Raw genomic sequence first — 19,677 nt, forward strand, 5'->3', positions numbered from 1 at the left:
TGGTGCTGTATGCAGTGAAATGTAGAATCCTATTCTGCCGTGCCATTTTGAATATTTCACTTTATCTATACAAAATAGTTAAATGAGTATTTGCCCTTTAGAGTCAGTTCATTACGGTTATTATCATCTTTGTAAAGTAGTCAAAGTTGCTATTGTCCAGCAGGAGGAGACAGAGTCTGAAGAGCTTCAGGATGACGTTTAAAGCACTTGACTTGCTACCACCCCCGACAGCCACCTTAAGACGATTGCAGCCATTATGTCTGCAAAGTAACACAACATAATGAGTTGAAGAAAAAAAAAGAAATAAACCAACGAATAATTGTCAGCTTAATTTTTAAAGACAACAGAAATGAACTATTCTCATCCAAAATAATCTGTTTGTTAGTTCTCTGGTTGACTCTTGAGCCCTTTATGATTTTCTGCACTTTGCGCCATGGTGTCAGTGTCCCTAGTGGCCTCTTCCAAGGCGAACTGTGGGGGTGACTGCTTTGGCCTTTTGCAGTAATGTCTCCCTTCGAAGATTGATGAATTGATTGCGGGGCTGCTGCCAGTGTGTCTGTGCCCTGGGCGAAGGCGCCCCGGTTACGGGTGGGAATCCCAGCTATGGCATCTGCCCTGGGGCGACTATTGTAGCCATCCTGCAGGGGGCCGGAGAGCTGGTGGCCCCGGGAGCAGCTCTGACTCACATACTGCTGTCACACCCCTGGAGACACAGGGGTACTCTCCCATATAGGGACCTCTGATTGCGACTATGGAGCGGAGCTGTGTCGTCCCAAACCCCACTTAAACAAAAACCAATGGCTATTTTCCTTTCTGCCGCATTTGGGATTTTGGGTTCAAATTTTGTATTGTTGACTATATGACAGCTACATACTGTAGATATTGTGAAGTAACAAATTTGGCAACGTGTTATAAAAAGGTTTTCCACATTATTTTCAAAACATACAATGGAGTCAAACACAGATCACTATGCAAAACCATCAACTCTTTCTACTGAGATGGCCCTCGGTAAAATGACAAGATCACTGATCTTGTATTGTCTATGGACATGAGACATTGGCAATAGTGTTTTTACTTGACCTCACGTGTGCACTATACAGTAATGCAAAACTATCCAAATGAGCAACAGTCAATGATGAAAGGTGAGTTTGTCTTCTTTATTGATCAATTTGGAGTCAGAAGTACGAATTGAAATTACTTCAATGAACACGTTAGCTTATGCTGTAACATATTCACTTCATCAAGGTAAAGTCTGCTGATCATGACAACATGTTCTTTCGAGAAATAAGACCTATTGAGATGGACATACCTGCTTGTTAAGTAGAACTCAACCAGTGGCAATGTGAGGCCATATAAACAATGCTTGCACACACACACACACACACACACACACACACACACACGCAAAAACAACAGAGAGCATCTCACACGCACACACTCAGTCAGTAATGATGCTGGTACAGCAACAAAATGGTAGATTTGATCACAAATCTCTTGATATACTTTATATAATGATGTACAAAAGCATGCGATTGCATATTAGAAGGTAGTTGGGTTCTAACATATTAAAATGCCTCATCGTGTTCCTCCATATGCTTTTGTGATGATCTAAAGTTACAATATTAATTAGAAGAAAAAAAATGAATGCTCCATCAACTGAAAAAGAAAATGTTATAACAGTGTGTGTCGAAGGAGAGTGTGCATGTTATCATAGAAGAAACAGACCGTTTGGCCAATCAGAGATCTAGCCATGGCAAATGCTTACTGGCAAATGACAGATGCAGCTGCTTACACAATGGAGCTGACAAGTAAACATTCAATCAATGTATATTGGTGGCTACACCAGCCAACAGCAACGCGTCATCTGATATGCCCGGCAGTGGGTCCGGCTCTTCATTCTGACACGTGCATCTGTACAGTAATAACACCTCAGATACATGTACACATTAATAGAACCCTTATCGAGCATGGCAAGGGGACCAAGCATACACTGGTATCTTTATTTACAGCAGTCGCCAGCGAGTCATGGCTTTCATAAACCCACAAGCCTGATTTGTCTGTATGAACGTGCAGCATGGGAAGCAGTAATATACAATTGTATGAGGTTCTTAATTCTTTCACTGCTTCCATTAGCGAAGGTGTGATATACGTACTGTATTATAATTACAATTGAAATCTGCTTCAAAATAAAAAAAACTGATTAAAACGTTAGGACTATAAAATTCTCAAGTGTAATGTAAGGAAAATAAATATATAAGTAGTCCAAGATATATATATATATATATATATATATATATATATATATATATATATATATATATATATATATATATATATATATATATATATATATATATATATATATATATATGTGTGTGTGTGTGTGTGTGTGTGTGTGTGTGTGAGTGTGTGTGTGTTTTACTCTGATGCAGTGTATTTTTAGACAAATAATCATGAACATGTGACTATTATGGTTTTTCACATTTTAACAACTTGCTACTCAAAATTTGTTATCACTTACATTTAGTACAATTATGTAACATGACCCCACCAGCGCAAGTTTAGACCATGACACAAATTTAAGAGTCAGGAAAGGAGAGAAAATACACATGCCAGTTCAGCAACAATACTGTATACTGTACTTGATTCACATTGTACATCCCGATTTATGTATCCAGTGTATAGAAAGCAGAACATTTAGGTCACATCGGTTGATCAAAAACTCTCACAGCAGATCCTAAAATCAAAAAAATCAAATAAATAATCAAGTAAAAGAACAAGAGAGAAGTTGTTTTTTTTTTGTTTTTTTTTGTTTTTTGGGGGGGGGGGGGGGGGGTGAAGGCTGTTGAGTCACCTGGGAGGGGCTTCTCAGTACTGCCTCTCGATGTAAACTCAATGCATCCAAAAGAAGTACTACCTGGAGCTGGCAGTTCCCCACTTGTCTTCACTTTTTGTTCTTCAGCTGATTGGCCAGCCAGTCCAGACCCTCATAAAGCCCGTCTCCGCTGGTGGCGCAGGTGGCCTGAATGTACCAGTTGCGGTGGCGCAGGGAGTGCAGGCCAAGTTTGTCCGTGATCTCGGCCGCATTCATGGCGTTGGGCAGGTCCTGAAAAAAATCAAAAACAAAGCAGCAGTTGTGTCAAGTCATCTCATTTACAGATGTTCTGCATCATGCCATAAAGTTCAGATGAAGATGAACACTCAAGTCTATACCTGCTTGTTGGCAAAGACGAGAAGAACAGCATCCCGCAGCTCGTCCTCTGCCAGCATTCTCATGAGTTCCTCTCTAGCTTCATTCACACGCTCGCGGTCGTTGCTGTCTACCACAAAGATCAAGCCTGCACAAAAAAGGCAAGTGCACTGTCTCATGAGGAGCAATGAAGAACAGTAGAACGGCAAACACGACGCATTCCAAAATGCTAGTTGGCCTCCGATTTGTTCAAATGTTTGCGGTTGTTATAAAACCTTGAGAAAATGAACAGGATCTTTGTGAAGCGTCATGAGAATTTTAATCAGTGGTTATATGTGAAAACAATAAAACACATCCATTAATACAATCTCCGCACAAATTGCCTGGTTCACAGTTGCAGGAAGCTGGAGCTCATCAGCTGATTGCTGCAAAAGGCAGAAAACACTCTGGACTTGTTTGCGAGCTGTTCTATATATTTAGCTATTTTTTTTCCTCGATGGTGCTAAAAGTGGCCATTGCCACCCCTTGTCACTTTGGCCACTCCCACACCTATTTTTATGTCAGGGATGTTTACATGCAACGTTCTGAGACTTTTGATTCTCTACCACAGATTATTTGTTAAAGGTATATTTAAAGTTATATAATTACATAAATGTATGGTTTAGTTCATGAACCCGAGACTGCAAATAGCATGATCAAGAATGAAGTACGGACGCCTTAGGAACTGCTAGCTAAATAATATTGGTATTAATGCACTTTGTTGTGCTATTGAGCACAAGGATTTTAGCAAGTGGAGTGCATTCATTTTGCAACTTTGAAACTCCATGCTTGTACATGGCACCCCCCGCGCTTCTTGTGCGGCCTTTCACAATGAAACAAAATGCACGTAATGTGCCATTAAAAATGATATGTCAGACGTAATTCGTTTTCAAAGAAAAACTTTAAAAGGAATAAACTCTTTGGGATGATGTCATGTAAAAGTCAACTGTGTTTCAAATGGCGTGATGTAGATTCTTTAAAATTTTGAATTTGACTCCTCACTGTGACTAATACTTTTGTGGGCTGCGTTCATCTGTAGAGTAATGACCTAAAATATGAGTCAGCTAGTATGACAGTGTGCACACGGCCGCACTGGGAATGGAGAACCAAGGTAGTCACTTACCCTGAGTGTTTTGGAAGTAGTGCCTCCACAAGGGACGAATCTTGTCCTGGCCGCCCACGTCCCACACAGTGAAGCTGATGTTCTTGTACTCCACTGTCTCAACGTTGAAGCCTAAACAACAGGAAATGATAAAGGAGTCACACAAAATGGATTCGGTGATAGATGTTTGTTTTCAGCGGTTCTCGCCTCACACACCAATCGTGGGAATGGTGGTGACGATCTCGCCCAGCTTCAGCTTGTAAAGGATGGTGGTTTTCCCAGCGGCGTCCAGCCCCACCATGAGAATCCTCATCTCCTTCTTTCCTATCAAGCTCTTCAACAGGTTTCCAAAGATGTTGCCCATGGTGTCCTGTGGCTCGCTCCTTAGCTGCAAGACAACTTTGACAGAAGCATCTGTTAAAGACTGTGTGGCATGCATGCCGGAAAGGCAAAACAATGAACCGCACATTTAGATTGTCTAGACCGCACAAGAAAACGCACGTGATGGGGACTTTGTGCATCTTAAAAAAACAACTCTGAACATTAGTACATCGTCATATGGTAGAGCCACCTCAGAAGAAAGTCGGCAAAAGTGCTTCACACCTTGGAAGGCAGTGGACCTGTGAAATGATTTGCACAGCTCTTGGTGTACAAAATCAGTCAGATGGGGAGGTTGTGGTGCCAAATAGCTACGTTTCAACCTACTGGCTTGCACAAATGCAGTGAAAGTCTGTACGGCAGGTGAAGTATTTTTATTTGTGTCTTGTGAAGTCCTGACAATAGCATTGCATCAAAAGTAACCTATGCAACAAATGCAGCATCATTTTTATATTCATGATTTAGTTGTCACTGGGCCAGTCATGCACATTGTGCTGCTGATTCGAGTTTGCCCGCTTTGTACAGCAGGGGGTTGTGTAAAAGAGACCTATCGATATACTATACTGAAGACCCAACTCATGACTATGCTTTTCAGTAAGGCAGTCATTCTTCACATAGGATAAAGAATTTATGCAAGTGTTGTTATTTTATCTGTCTACAAGTGTTGCTGCACCATTTATGTTTAGATATCTGTTACTAAAAGTACCACGTGTACGACACGATTCCCATTGTATGTTGGCACTAAGGTTGTGAGGTGTGGTTGTTTGAAATACACACCATAGATGTACAAATCGTTTGACAATAACCTTCAGCTGAAAATGCCAATAAACACGCTGAAGCATCATTTTGCATCATGAAGCATCATGTCCAAAGTCCGGCTCGTGGTCTTTTATGCCTCACCACCTGTATTTTAGTGCCCCGTTGCATTGACTAAAATTGTAAGATCTTTGTCAGAGCACTTTCATTGTTTTGGGATTCACATACCATTTGAGGCTGACAAAATTGTGTGTCTGTGTGTGGTAGTGGAGGGAATGGTGAGGGGGGCGGTGTGAAAAGTGAGGGTGTTAAAAACATAGGTTGGGGTGACACCCACTACCACAAGACTTTGACATCCCTGACCTCATCCCTGATCGACTACCATGACTACTTATAGAGCTATTCTAGATAAAGGGAAACTATTTATAGCTAAACATCTCTTCATTACACCCTAGTGGGAAATAAAGAGATAAATCAGTTTGAGGGACAAAAATGTATTTCCTCAACGTGTTGCTTCATGTGGAGGTTGAATGTGTGAACATAAAATGTAAATCATTCTCAAATAAACACTGCTTTAAAGATGACCAGATTAGTACTGTGTTGTCTTGTTTTGATTTATCTTTGACAGGCTGCTGTCATGTTGTCATCTTGTCTTGTTTTGATTTATCTTTGACAAGCTGCTGTCATGTAGCAGATTGTCCCAAACTACGACTGCAAGTACTACTGACGACTCAAAATGGCCATACAGCAAGGCATTATGATGTGATTCAATATAAAAGCAGTATTTAAAATCACAAAAGTTCATTAAGATCGGAGATTTTTTTTAAACAAAATAATTACTAACTTTTAGCAAAAATAATGGTATTTAGCGAGTGCAAGTTTAACTAAAAACTGTAGCAAATGATTAAATAAGTAGGCCTGCATGTGAGGGATTAAACAGAACTCAATGCATTCTCGATATAGATAAATAAAAAGCGCGTTTTAAATCAAAACGTCAATTATCAATGCGATGCTTAGTGTGCCGGGGGTTTCATCGTGGGATTGCTGCATTATGCTGCAGTCGCTTCAGCTGCGTATACGTCGCCAAAGATTAAGCTTGTTGATGAGGATGAGAAAGAGGAGGATGACTATAGGGCTGGTGTCGTGTTCCGATTGCACAAATTTAAAACCTATCCTTCCAAATTCCATTTAGGTAGTATTATGTATCTTCTACAATGTGTGCGTGTGTGTGTGTGCGTGCGTGCGTGTGTTTGCGTGTGTATGTATGTGCTGCAGCCGTCGCATCCAGTCACGACCAGAGCACACCGGTCGGCCTGATGTCGTCGATTAAAGAACCTCCATTCAGCGATATTTAGTTGCCAAAACGCTTCTCGTATGTCAAAACATATGGAACACAAATGTCACATTTGCTCGTCTATATGTTTCGCATTTAGCCACAAGCATTTCATTTCCACTTACCCGTCAACGGGAAGCTGCCAGCTGGATGGAGGAGTCAGGCTCGTCGCAGGTCTCGCGATGACTCATCCACGTAATCTCGTGACATTTGGGTAACGAGCGCACTTGCACTGATGCTGAGCAACGAACACGCAGTTCTGTTGGACGACTCTCGGTAATTGGGAAAACACACATTACAGATCTTTATCCCGTTTAATCTGACAAATTTAATGGCTACCATTTAGTAACGAAAAAGGTGTGCAATGAGAGAAGTGAGCCGGACTACTGCGTCACAAACAAAGAATCCAATGGCAAACTCGCATGAATAATTTGACACAGGGATCGTCTTAATAAATAAGTAAACTGTAATTGGACGCTTCGTTACTCCTGCCCTGTAGGTTTCACGTAATTGGCGTAAATTTAGAATGAGGGGAGTTGCAAATTTCATCTCACTCAAAATAAAGGTGCAATGACAAAAATAATTTGAATTAGTTACTTGATTAATGTATCTGCACTATACTTGAGTATTTTGTCTTATTCTCTATGGAGGTAAATACAGGGGAAAGTATTTGTGTACCGAGGTTTGTTTCTTAGCAAAATTATCTAACGTTGCATGTATTGTTTACTTTTATACTTAAGTATTTGTCAGAGTTGTCTTTCGCTTGACAAATGTTCAGTCTCCTCGACTTAAAAATTGGTGCCAGTTGAAAGAGAAATCAGACTTTGTTCGAGTCCCACCTGAATTATTGCTTTCAAACACTGCACAGTACTTCAATCTTTTTTGGGCGCTTTACCTATCAAATGTATATATAGAAACACTCAGCAATCTCCGTATAAAAACAATGCATCGACTCAAACTAACAAAATCTTTGCAAATGTGCCCAAATATTGATGAGTGATGACATGTTGAAAGCCGTATTTGTACTCAAACCATTATGTGAAACAAAACCGTAAGTTTTCAAGTGACACTTTAATGTGCTCAAAGACAAAACGGGACCGTTAAAACGGAGCTCGCGTCGAACTGGTCGCGAGATATGTTTATCAATCCGGCGGTTGAAGGCACAGGAATAAAGCGGGGGGAGCAGATGTTTGCAGCTGCACACCAGATTATGGGGCGGAGAGGATGGTGGGGGCTCACGACGAGTTTTGTGTGATCTGAGAATTTTGGTGAGGGTTACAGGGGGGTTACAGAGGGCTTGGGTGGTGGCGGAGGTGGGGTGGCTGGTTCTGACGTAAAGGAACCTCTCCTCTGAAGTATCTGCCAGCGTGCACCCCAGCAAACACAATCACAAGTCTGGTCGGTTCTGCTAGCTGAACTAATGAGGGCCTGCATTTCGAGGGCAGGGGCTTTGATGTTCTGGGTAGCTGCTTCCTTGTGTTTTCTCTGCCGCTCTCCTTCCCGGCCTTGTCCCACATCAAAAATGAAAGGAGAGTTGAGAAGCAGATGTTGTGAGGCTTGTATTTATACAGCGCGCACGTTATTCATCCCTTCCCTGTAGCCCCCGTTTGTCCTTTACTCCTGCTCTGCACCATGGATCTGCTGTATCTCTATCTTTGTATCCAGCTAAACACACTAAATCGCCTCACTTTATACATATAATCATGATGTCAATCACTGCGGGTCACTTTTATCTCCCCAAACTTCCTCTCTAGTCGCCTCTCTTTAATTTCAACCCAGTCTGGTTGTCATTATTTGCCCGCTGTCAAAGTGTTTCTTTGCATGTCTGGCTCTGCAGCAATGATAGAAAGAGAGAAAGCAATTCCTGTCTATCCACCAACCTCTGTCTGACACATGGTTTCGGCAGCTCTGGGGTGAAAGGATGAGTACATGCGAACCAGAAATCCAGGCTCTCATTAATCCATATTGGCCGCTGTCTTTTTCTTCTCACTAAGAAACCAACAAGCAAAGTAGTCGTTTCAGCCATAAGCACAGCAATTCCTCGAGTCAAAAGCTACTTCCCCAAGTCTGTGCTGAAAGTATATAATTTGTGTTAGAACCTTTGGTAGACCAGGCTTTCCGTGCAGACATTTAAGATATTACAGATGATTCCAGCCAGGTGCAGACATTAGCATTTTGCTGAAAGTGCATGACAAAGAAAAGGGTGTTAGCAAGAGTGCGGCGAAGCTACACTGTGAACAAGGATGCTTAATTGCTGGGTTGTGGTTGTTGACTCTCACGGACGTTTGGTGTTCCAAACTCAACTCAACCCCTCATGTGATGGGTTTGTATATTCTTTTGGTGTTTGTATTTTATTTAACCGAATGCTACAACTTCCTCCAATGCTCCCCCAAAAATAAATCCTTGGTTGATTAAAGTGTCTAAATGTGCGCATGAGGAGCATGAGTGATTCTTAAAGTTCTCAATGGACATCCGTCCTCACAGGCGGATCACAGGGCGTGCGTGTATGCCGACCCGACCCCCCCCCACACACACACACACACGCACACACACACACACACACACACGTACACACACACACTTACCACCATTACCGTTTCAGGCACAAATCCTTTGATTTGATTTCATTATAGCGGCTATTTTTGTGTCGAGAATTTTTCCGGTGTCTATTACTAAGACAAAAGTGATGTGATTTTGAAGGCCTGTCTCACCCAACAACAGTTTCTTGCAGTCTTGCTGAAAATGATGCTTAATGTGCAGGGCTAAATGTGGCGGCATTGCATGTCTTTAAAAATATGTGCATTATGTTGTGTCTGTTGTTACAATGTTTTTATTTTTTTTTTTCTACAGTACTTCAGTCAGCTGTGGTTGTTTTAAAGTGCTTAACAAATAAAGTTGGATTGGATTGGATGTTCAGACTGATATACTAAGAAGCTTAAAATAAGCATACAAATCTGGTATTTGTTTAGTGTCAAAATGTCTCGAAATGCCCATGTCAACCTCTGAAAATATTAGAACCATTGCCTAAATGTTTTAGATTTTATGGACAAATTGTTTTCCCTACAGGTAAGCTTCTATAGTGAACTTCCGTGGGAAATGGGGCGAGCATTCGACTACTTCCAGAGGGTGTTGTGGGCATAAGTGAAGACGTCAGCATGAATTTGTAACATTAAACAGGTGAGTTTTTTGACATTATGGGCTGACTGCCCCTGCACAATTGCAATATGGCAAATGAGGGTCATATCACACTAGGGATTGCAACGAAAGGGCAATTTGAATCTGTTTAATAAAATAAACCACTGCAGCTTTCTTTTATTTCTTTCTTTCTGAAACTTTCCTTTCCTTTTGTTTCTTTTTAATTCTGCTGAAGACGTCCACCATGATTCGGGTAGTCCATTGCAACATGTCAGCACGTCCACTATATTGGATCTGGCAATCATATTACCCATAAAATTGGCAAATTGTATTCACAAAATGGAATTACAATTTAATAATACATAACATCAGAAGCACTGTCTTATTAATAATCCAATGACATGTAGATTGATGACGCATCTCCAGGGAGCAAATGAACAAGGTATCTTTACAAATCACTCTACTTTGCCACATCCAAAGAGGCTGTAGCGACAACATACTCAAAGTAAGGTCTATATTTACAGTGTGTTTTATAAATATTGTCGATGCTAATATTTGCCAGTAGTAGTTGCAAAGATTGACATTCAAGACGATTCGCTTCAGTGCTGTACGAATCGAGTACAGTAGCATCAAAATAGTTGTCACTATTGTATTGGTAATATTTGTCCCCCCCTGCATTTCAAGGCTGAGGTCTCAGGATAAGTCCGACTCTATGACTGACTGACATGGAAAATGCTCTAGCTCACCCGCGATCCTATTTCGGATAAGCAGTAAAGAAATTGGGCCGCTGTATCAAGTCGTACTTAAAGCCAACAATGTACGGCAGTCATTAAGAACTCCACTCACAGTATGAATTGGCAATGAAAAAGGGCTCCAAAAAGGGCACCGTGTTGAGCTTCCACTGGCGACACAAATAAGAAACAGTGCGCACAACACCCAAGTGCCGAGGAGCAAGATTTCTATGAAAATAGTGAAACACATGATACAAAGCTTTTGTCACCTGTAACATCTGCCATGAAGCAATTGCTCTATTATGGAATCAATTCCAAACGTGCCAGCTTCCAATTTTTACAAAAGAATTAAATCTAAATGTGTGTGGGTGAATTATATACAAAATATGAAACAAAAGTAAGGAGAAGAGACTAATTACAACCAAGCTGACGTGGCCGTAATCACTTGGCCACTGACAGCACCATAATTATATTAATAAAATAGATTTACAAAGCAATAGGTCGAGTGTTGTGATGATACCGGCAGCTACGAAGCGTAAACTCACACCAGATGATGGGGAGCTCGCAAATTGTCTGGTATAGACTCACTAAAACCAATCGTATGAGCAATAACAGAGAGTGAAGTGCTCTTTGCGGAGAATGTACCATGGCGCCGAAGTATTAAGGCAATGCAGAGTCGACAGATGTGGATCTACTTGCACACGCTGACCCATTCGTTGACGCTACACTCTTCACAGAGAACGTAGCAGCACCAGTGAAACCTGCAGTTGCAGCGCTGCCTCTGACTCTGTTTCAGTATGTTGTGTCCTCGGCCGCAGCACAGCGAGCCGCAGCTGTCCGTGCCGTGGCTCGTTTTGTTGCAGATGCGGCCGCGCGTGCCCAGAGAGTCTACAGCCGCGTCACGCTCACAAAAGTCAGGGGACTTCTCGAAGTACACCAGCTCTCTTGACAAGCTGCGACGACGACCTCTGCTCAAGCTCCCTGTCCTCCTTCGGCCGCCGTTCCCAGTTCGGGGATTGAAAACGCCATTGTTTTTGTTCTGCGAGTTGACCAAGATGGCTGAGAGGAATTTTTCCTTGAGGATCGAACCCACAAGACGGAACTCCGGTGATACATTCCAACAGGTCTTGAATTGGCAGCTCCCTGACGTGCCATGACACTTGCACCTCCTCTTCATGTTGTCAGCTACAATCTGTGCATGGAAAGATGAATATGACAGCAGATCAAACACGCGTGGATGTGGATAAGGTTCTTGTCCCTGTGAGTGGACTTTACCCCGGATTGGTTCCCAGGCATACGCAGGGTGGTTGTGAATGACGCATCAAGTTTGGATTGAGGCATTAATTTTATGAACCACTACAAGTGGCCAGCGGCGGGAGTGAGTTACAAACAGCGAGTGCAAATCGCAAGTAATTCTCAAGTCAAGTCCCAAATTACTTTGAGAAAGAAAAATCAAGTTAAGTCCACCCTTAACTTCAAGCAAGTCCTTATACTTGGGTGTAAGTCAGTGCTTCTCAAATTGTGATCCTGGAAGGGCACGAGGTGATGCCAGGGGAGGCACAGGTGACCCCAGGGAAATGTTGCAAAAAATAAGAATTTTCATCTTTCAGGCACTTTGATGCACTTGGTTGTTTTGATCTGTTTTAGACTAAGTTGTAACCCTTATAAAAGCTGTAAAAAAATACTTGAAAGTTGATGTATATTGCTTTTTTCGTTTGTTAATTAAAAAGGATACAGGTTTTGGTATACATTTTTATAGAGATCATAATCTGCTTTATAGTTGGCGCGTCAAGTGTGTGTGTGTGTTTGGGGGGGGTTCTCTTTCCAAAGGGGGGCTTTGCAAAATATAATTGAGAAGCACTGGTGTAATTGAATATCTTTTTCATTTTTCATGACAAGTTTCAGACTATAAAAACGACATTAAAAAATATCTCATATATATCAGTGGCAGTCCATGACTTTCACATGTACACCTTCAGTGATGTCTGACTCTGATAACTACCTGTCGTGCGCACACGTAAGCATTACTGGGATACACAGGCTATATTTTGGAGCATTTAAACGTCAATAAACCCGCATCAGCCACTAAAACTTGTCTCATTTAAACTTAAAACTTGCGTCATAAAAACCAAGTCTTACAGGCTCTTGCTTATGACTAGAGCTCTGCTAGTGGCTCTGATGGACAGGGACATCATGATGGAGAGTTGTTGATTCTTCATTTCTTTTATTTTGGGACAAAATGCCCTTAAAAAATGCTGTGACTCCATCGGCACGATTGTTGACCTTGATGACTCTGACCGTGCTGTCATTGAGCCCTTGAGACGGGGTTAGCGCCCGTTGAACCCTTTAGCTGGCTATCAGCCATCATCCACGACTTGGACGGGCGTATTTTAACTTTTTGGTTGTCAGTCTTCATCTTCCTTTTGCTTTTTTGTTCACTAGAAGGTGCAGAATGTTTATGAGCCATTTCTTCAGCGTCACGAGGAAAACAAATCTAAAACGAGTGTTTGCAAGGCGCAAGTTTCCAGCAGAGATTGAGACAAGCAAACGACAGCCTAGGATCCTGCGTTTCCTGTCGAGGCGTCTCGACCAATCAGCTTGCCAGGTTGATGTTACTGAGCCAATCAGACAACCGTAAACCGAGCCTAAACAACATGACTTGTCAAATCATGTAGTTTAAGTCAAAGTAAACATGGCTTGTCAAATCATGTAGTTTAAGTCAAGTCAAGTCTTTTCAATATTTTAGCCAAGTCCTTAAAGGGCCTCTATCTTGGTGTTTTAAACTCTTTAAAGTTAAATAAATGGATATAAATGTTGAAATGTTACCTTTGTGACAATGGGACAATTTAAAATTTGAGATTTTGCTTGCGACATTTCTAACCAGGAAAAGGAACGTCGCGTTGACTGAAACCGCGCCTCTCACCATGTGGCTGCCGTGCCCCCCTTCGTGACATCCACGAAACAATAACAAGAAAAAAGCTAATATTAATTTGGGTGCTATAAACCTATTAGCAGGGATGGGAATTTCAGGTCCATAAAGAAAAAACCCTGCCATGGTTTGGCTATAGCCACAGGTGCTTTCACTTAACTGACATGTTAATGAGCTCATTTGACTGCAGGTTGAACAGAAGTGCCTGTGGCTGAACCAAAATGTGGTAGGGTTTTGCTTTCTGGACCTGGTTTTCCCATATCTCCCTATGCCCATACAAGGTCAAGAAACCAAAGAAGTTAGTTTGCAACTACTTGGTGCAAAATTTCTTCTTCCCAAATCCAGGATAAAAACGAAAGTAACTAGGCACAGCTTCGTGATAGTTGGCTCAACTCTCTCTTTTCAAATGCATGTAAAGAACACTATGAGAACTGCGTTCTTTCACCTTTCGGATAGCACCAAGATACACCCATATTTATTCATGTGTTTATTACTTCCAGCCTTGGCTACTGTAACATATTGTTTTCTGGAGTTCCGTGTCTTGCATCAAAAGCCTGCAGTCAGTACAAAATGCAGCAGGGTCTTACCTAATGGCATCTCCTTGTATCATGGCATCTTTGCACTGGACACTTACTGCTTAATATGGCACAATGTGTTACGTTTGGTACTTGGCATCTAGTGCAACCTTTTGAGCCTGGAAGGAGGCTCCTCCCGTCTGCGGTCTTTTCTCAAGGTTTCTATTTTCCCTAGATGGGGGTTTTGAGTTTATCCCTTTCTTTTCCGAGATCTTTGTTGAAGGGAATGTTTTTGTGTATTTGTCATGTTCTGTATAATCCTATCTATGATTTCTTTTTCACTTGAGAAGGCCTTTGAGGCTGTGGTGATTCGGGGCTATACAAATGAATTTGACTTGACTTGAGTGGCCAGAACAACCAAATTTGAATAATTTAATGAGCTCATTAAAATGTGCCTCCATAAGACTTTTGTCCACACTGAGACTGAGGAGTAAACCTACATGAAGACCACTGACTGCTCACCTGTCGTCCTACTCTGTTGTTATGTATCCTCATACGAGCGTGGATGTCTCTCGAAGAACCCCGGGAGTCAAGCCACTCTCTGGAAAAACGTTCCCCAAAACGCAAGTCATGGTTACAGCCCCTCCACTCCCAAGTCTCCTGCATGGAGGTGAACTCATCCGGAAAAGACTTGAATCCAGCAGAGTGGTGGGAGGAGCGCAGGTCGGTGGGCATCGCGCCCTTCAAGGTCTGCAGCTGCAACTGCGTGAGCTTCAACCGGAGCTTGTCATTGCTCTGGCGCCGCTTGCCTTCGCAGCCGCATCCCCCTAGCTTGCCCATGCTGCAGGCTGAGGCCACAGAGTGCGCCACACCCGCTGCTAACAAGGCCAGCGAGAAAGCACTCTCACGAAAACCTTGTGGAAACAAATACAGTTCAAAAAGCGAGATGGGATTGCTCATTTCATGTTACGAGTGCCCCAGCTTCAAGAATTAAGGAACATTACATAACACACCATTGAAGAATGCTAGTTTAATGCGTACACGTAATCCAAAAGCACTGATGTAACTAACACATTTTTTAAGTGTGAGGCAGCACAAGTAGATGATTAAAATGGCATTGCAGAATATTTTACAGTATTGCTCCTACGCAAAAATCCAACACTATAACTGCAGCCTACTGAGTCACAGGAGTCACAGTGAAATACAGTATAATTATGTTGCACAAATTGTTTAATTCTCAATGTTCTATTTTTTCTCATTAAATATAAAGCAGCAGAATAAAGAATTGTCTATATGAAAACACACATTTTGATTATTTTTTTTTAGGAGTGGTGGTGGTATGGACTAATGTTGTTTCCAATAATTTTGTTTGAAATATGAGTGTAAGCATGGACACAGAATTACTTAAATTTACAAACTTTTTGAGGTTGCAATGGAAGAGTAGTTTGGAATGCAGCTTGTGTCCACTGTCCTCATATGTTACTGACAGTGTGCTTGCAGTGCCCACTACTGTGATGGATTAAAAGTAAATGTATTGTATTTGTGTCCCCTAAAAGAGGTGGCAACAGTTCCTGCACTCTGTACTCACGTAAAACTACACATACCTCTGTAACTGAAAGAAACAAAACAAATATTTGTGTTAGAAGTACAGTACTGATTCAACTCCTTTATTAACGGCAAACTCAAAAACGTACAGATTCTGACATGTAAAAGCACAAAAGTACCAAAAAATATCAATACTGTAGATAGTGTGATATGCTCATGACTTCGAACATCAACAAATACAAAAAACTTTCCTGTGCACTAAATACTTTGCATCTGTTACTAATTTTCATAGTTCACATGGGATAAGATTTCATTAGAAGTTTTATGACTTAAAAAATGTCTTCTTTTACTTTTACTCACATTGTGAACTGACTTTTAAAAAAATGCCATATTTGTGTATTTTATGCTTAATTAAATAATAAGACCAATTATAAATATGCATTTACATTATCTGTATGTTTTTCTAGATTATAGAGATACATTTTCAACATTTAGTTGGCGTTATTTTTAAGCTCCTCAAGGTTTGCGAAACAAACTCGCAGCCTTCAGGTTGTGCCATCGTGTTCCCACTGTGCTGTTATTTTGATGGCGTCTCCCAAAAAATGGTTTGATCGAGTTACAATTCCACCTGACACCAGCAATGTATCATAGTATGCAGTAGAATCCTATCAAAAAGACGTATGCATGTTTAACAATTTGTTTGTGTACGACTCTAAATTGTGTTGAGTTTGAATTGTTTTGATTTGAGAACAACTCTACATTGCGTTGAATTTACGAATTGAAAACTTGCGACTGCAAGGTATTTTGAATAAAACTCTCGTTTGCACGACTATGACCTCACGATACGCGACTTCACGTTTTTGCATCGATCTCTCCTTAGGATTTGTGGATCTGAGACTTTAGATTTGAGTTGAATATGCAAATCAAGAAGACGTCACCCCAAGCTACCAGGAAAGTAAGCCGATCTGCAAGTCATCTGTGCCGAAATTATTCAAGCATGCATATGTCAACAGCTGAGAGTTTGTAATGTTATGTGAATATCCAATTTATACATGAATAATTTGATGAGATTGGACTGACATGCTTAGGACCGGCTTGCAAGCTAATGACTTGTGACTCCAAATCCATATATTGTTTGAAATTCAATCAATCAATCACATTTTATTTGCATAGCCCTGAATCACCAAAGACTCAAAGGGCTTCACAGGTGAAAAGAGGTCATGTCGAGACTTCTTTTGAAAAAAGAAGTCATACAGAGACATCTTTTCATGAATATAAATCATAAATTAGTTCATTACAATGTTTTTTAAGAGAGTCAAAAGAGAGGCAAAATTCAACATGGCACAACCACTAAGTGGTTGCAATACCAGGAGTGTGCAATATAATGGCTACAATACTGCAAGAATTAGGTATAAGAAAATGATCTAAAATGGTCAGAATCCTGCACAAAGGTTAAATAAACACCGCTGTAAATGAGTACATTCTGAGTGAAAATAATTTAGTACATATCGATCCCCATTTATACTATTTATTTTCTGTAAATATATTGTGTTTTCAAATATATTGGCAGTCCAGGTCAATTTTGAACCACCTGCCATCTCGTGGAACAACATTAATTTTAAATTGTTTTGTCAATCACTCCATTACTCCCATATAGCTGAACAAAGATACTGTACAGTATTTTTAGTAATTACTGCAAATAATTTTTGGAGCAATTGAGTAACGTTGCATAATTTTACATAGCACACCAGTGGCTCAATATTGTGAGTAAATTCCCAATTGAGGTACTCGGATTGTGATTAACCGAGTGTTATTTATTTATTTATTTATTCGTTTGTTTATTTGTTTATTTAGCATGTAAATCTTCACATTTTTAAATGTAGACGTTGAATGTTTCTATTGCGATTAACGAGTTCACACTAAAGCCATTCAGGATCTCCATGCAGAACATGGTCAAAGGGTATCAACTTTCAAGTTCAGAAACTACAAATGAAAAGGATATGAAAAATGTTTTTCATTTGGATACGTTATAAGAATAAGATCCACGTTTCGAATCTGAATCCAGACTGCCTGCTCCCAAAAGCTTTTCTTTTCTTTTTTTATGTAACTTTTTGACATCCCTCACCTCTGTTGAGGATGTTGCTGTGGTGCAGCAGCTTGCTGAGAGCCTCCAAGGACGAGCAATTCCACCGCTGGTCGCGCAGCTGATGCTGACACTCGTGGATGGCCACCTGGATGCCTTGCAGAGCGGAGGCCGTTACGTCGGGTCGACGCACGCAAGTCCTCATCTGACGTTTAGTAAGGCCGGCGAGGCGCAGGCAAACCGAGTTAGGGGTTAGTATTGGATCTCCTGCCACCCTTAGGCTGAGAATGTCATTACACAGCACCCTGCGGACACACACGCACGGAATTGCACGGATGTGCAATTTCACCGGGATGTTGAAAATACTTTGAATTGTAATGTATTCAGTGATATTTCTGCTACACCGAGTGCTTTACATGCATTGCTGCAGTCTTATGAATCATAGATAGATAGATAGATAGATAGATAGATAGATAGATAGATAGATAGATAGATAGATAGATAGATAGATAGATAGATAGATAGATAGATAGATAGATAGATAGATAGATAGATAGATAGATAGATAGATAGATAGATAGATAGATAGAGAGAGAGAGAGAGAGAGAGAGAGAGAGAGACTAACCCAGTCATTTTAATTCAAGTGTACGTATAAATATCATTGTATGCACACATAGTCGGTGTACTGTACGTGTGTCCGTGCGTGTGTGCGTGTTTGTCAAACTCAAACGTGTGACGTTTTGATAAAAACTGAAATAAACTTAAAAAGAATTGAAAATCAAAAACCATTCATGTAAATGTGCATCAAAACGCAGTTTTAAGACAATTTGCATATACGTAGCTCTGAAGCGCACTTACGTCAACGCAGGTAATAACAAGGCTGCCCCCAGAATCGGGCACCGGTCCAAGCGGAGTTTGTTTGGTAGTTCCATTTTCTGTCGAGCGGTGACATTAAATCACTGATAACGTTTTCCCGTGTTTGAAAAGACAATTGATTGTTTTAAGAAATGAGGATTTATTATCAATGCCGCGGCGCCAAACGAATGGAGAGTGAAGAAAGAGAGTAGAGGAGCCGAAGCACACTGGAGAAAGAGGACGATCAGGAGGGGGGTGAGGGGTTGGGGGGGGGTTGAAAGAGGAGGCCCCATAGACTGCTGTTTGCAAAATATTGCCGACTATTGAAGTTGGACTGGCACATTATTATGTCATAACATGCTCTTCAAAGTAACGTTAGGAATTTCACACAATATTCATCGTGGCGCATAGATAAAATGTGTAACGACTCTGGGCTTCTTGTTTTTCATAACAGTTCAAACACAGATTCCTGACACAAATGTAACACATTTAAGACATGGGCCAACTTGAATTTTCGTTGATGAACCGCCACTTACCCGGCAGACTCTCAATACGAAAAACAACAAACAAACACATTAAAGAAATACCCGGGGTAAAAGTTATCGACCTGTACACATAAGCTTCAGTCAGTTTAAGTTGTGTTTTTACGTGCTTACGTGCTTTTACGAAATTTGCTGAAGAAAAAAAGTCTCGTCATTGTGTTTTGATTATTTAGTTTAGGCTTTTACATAACTTGTATAGCTTCAAGCGAACGATTAAGGTGTTGCCAATGGAAAAGTCCGAACCGCTGCTCTTGACCCGTCATGATTTTTTTATTTTTATTTTAATTGTGTAAGATAGATAGAATTTTAATGTCACATTTTTCCATGTATTTCATCTTTCGACGTCTTTAAGATACTTCAACGGCGCAGTGGTTAGCACATTCGCCTCCTAGTCTTGTTCTAATCTACCTCGCTCCGGCCTTCCTTTGTGGAGTTTGCAGGTTCTCCCCGAGCTCGCGTGGGTTCTCTCCGGGTACTCCGGCTTCCTCCCACATTCCAAAAACATGCATGCCTGGTGTAATGGGAATATTAAATTGTCCCTAAG

At 41.0% G+C, this 19,677-nt stretch overlaps 2 protein-coding genes and 1 long non-coding RNA gene across 3 annotated transcripts; 1 reads left to right on the top strand and 2 right to left on the bottom strand.

The window, feature by feature from the left end:
- Positions 1 to 2,361: 2,361 nt before the first annotated feature.
- On the bottom strand, positions 2,362 to 7,073 carry arf3a (ARF GTPase 3a). The gene is made up of 5 exons (XM_088403407.1): positions 6,924 to 7,073; positions 4,548 to 4,730; positions 4,353 to 4,463; positions 3,214 to 3,338; positions 2,362 to 3,106 (listed from the first exon to the last, which is right to left on the bottom strand). The coding sequence occupies exons 2-5, from the start codon at positions 4,693 to 4,695 to the stop codon at positions 2,945 to 2,947; spliced, it is 546 nt and encodes a 181-aa protein (XP_088259533.1). The 5' UTR covers positions 4,696 to 4,730; positions 6,924 to 7,073; the 3' UTR covers positions 2,362 to 2,944.
- LOC148428036 (uncharacterized) lies at positions 7,010 to 12,443 on the top strand. The gene is made up of 3 exons (XR_015863805.1): positions 7,010 to 7,074; positions 9,865 to 9,975; positions 11,461 to 12,443. It is a non-coding gene; the product is annotated as an uncharacterized LOC148428036 (long non-coding RNA).
- wnt10b (wingless-type MMTV integration site family, member 10b) lies at positions 10,350 to 18,707 on the bottom strand. Its single transcript, XM_088403396.1, has 4 exons — positions 18,595 to 18,707; positions 17,779 to 18,041; positions 14,631 to 15,022; positions 10,350 to 11,856 (listed from the first exon to the last, which is right to left on the bottom strand). The coding sequence occupies exons 1-4, from the start codon at positions 18,666 to 18,668 to the stop codon at positions 11,356 to 11,358; spliced, it is 1,230 nt and encodes a 409-aa protein (XP_088259522.1). The 5' UTR covers positions 18,669 to 18,707; the 3' UTR covers positions 10,350 to 11,355.
- Between the last annotated feature and the right edge of the window lie 970 nt (positions 18,708 to 19,677).

This window comes from Hippichthys cyanospilos, chromosome 2 (assembly GCF_059441005.1).
Source record: "Hippichthys cyanospilos isolate Australia breed blue-spotted pipefish chromosome 2, RoL_Hcya_1.0, whole genome shotgun sequence".
Lineage (NCBI taxonomy): Eukaryota > Metazoa > Chordata > Actinopteri > Syngnathiformes > Syngnathidae > Hippichthys > Hippichthys cyanospilos.

What these genes read in the sequence shown, in the direction of transcription:
- arf3a (XM_088403407.1), bottom strand. Translation starts at nt 4,695, where the DNA reads ATGGGCAACATCTTTGGAAACCTGTTGAAGAGCTTGATAGGAAAGAAG. An exon ending in CTACTTCCAAAACACTCAGG is followed by an intron (nt 3,339 to 4,352) that starts GTAAGTGACTAC and finishes TTTTTTGTGCAG; the next exon opens with GCTTGATCTTTGTGGTAGAC. An exon ending in TCGTCTTTGCCAACAAGCAG is followed by an intron (nt 3,107 to 3,213) that starts GTATAGACTTGA and finishes GATTTTTTTCAG; the next exon opens with GACCTGCCCAACGCCATGAA.
- wnt10b (XM_088403396.1), bottom strand. Translation starts at nt 18,668, where the DNA reads ATGGAACTACCAAACAAACTCCGCTTGGACCGGTGCCCGATTCTGGGG. An exon ending in TTGTTATTACCTGCGTTGAC is followed by an intron (nt 18,042 to 18,594) that starts GTAAGTGCGCTT and finishes GTGTGTCCGCAG; the next exon opens with GGTGCTGTGTAATGACATTC. An exon ending in ACAACAGAGTAGGACGACAG is followed by an intron (nt 11,857 to 14,630) that starts GTGAGCAGTCAG and finishes TTCCATGCACAG; the next exon opens with ATTGTAGCTGACAACATGAA.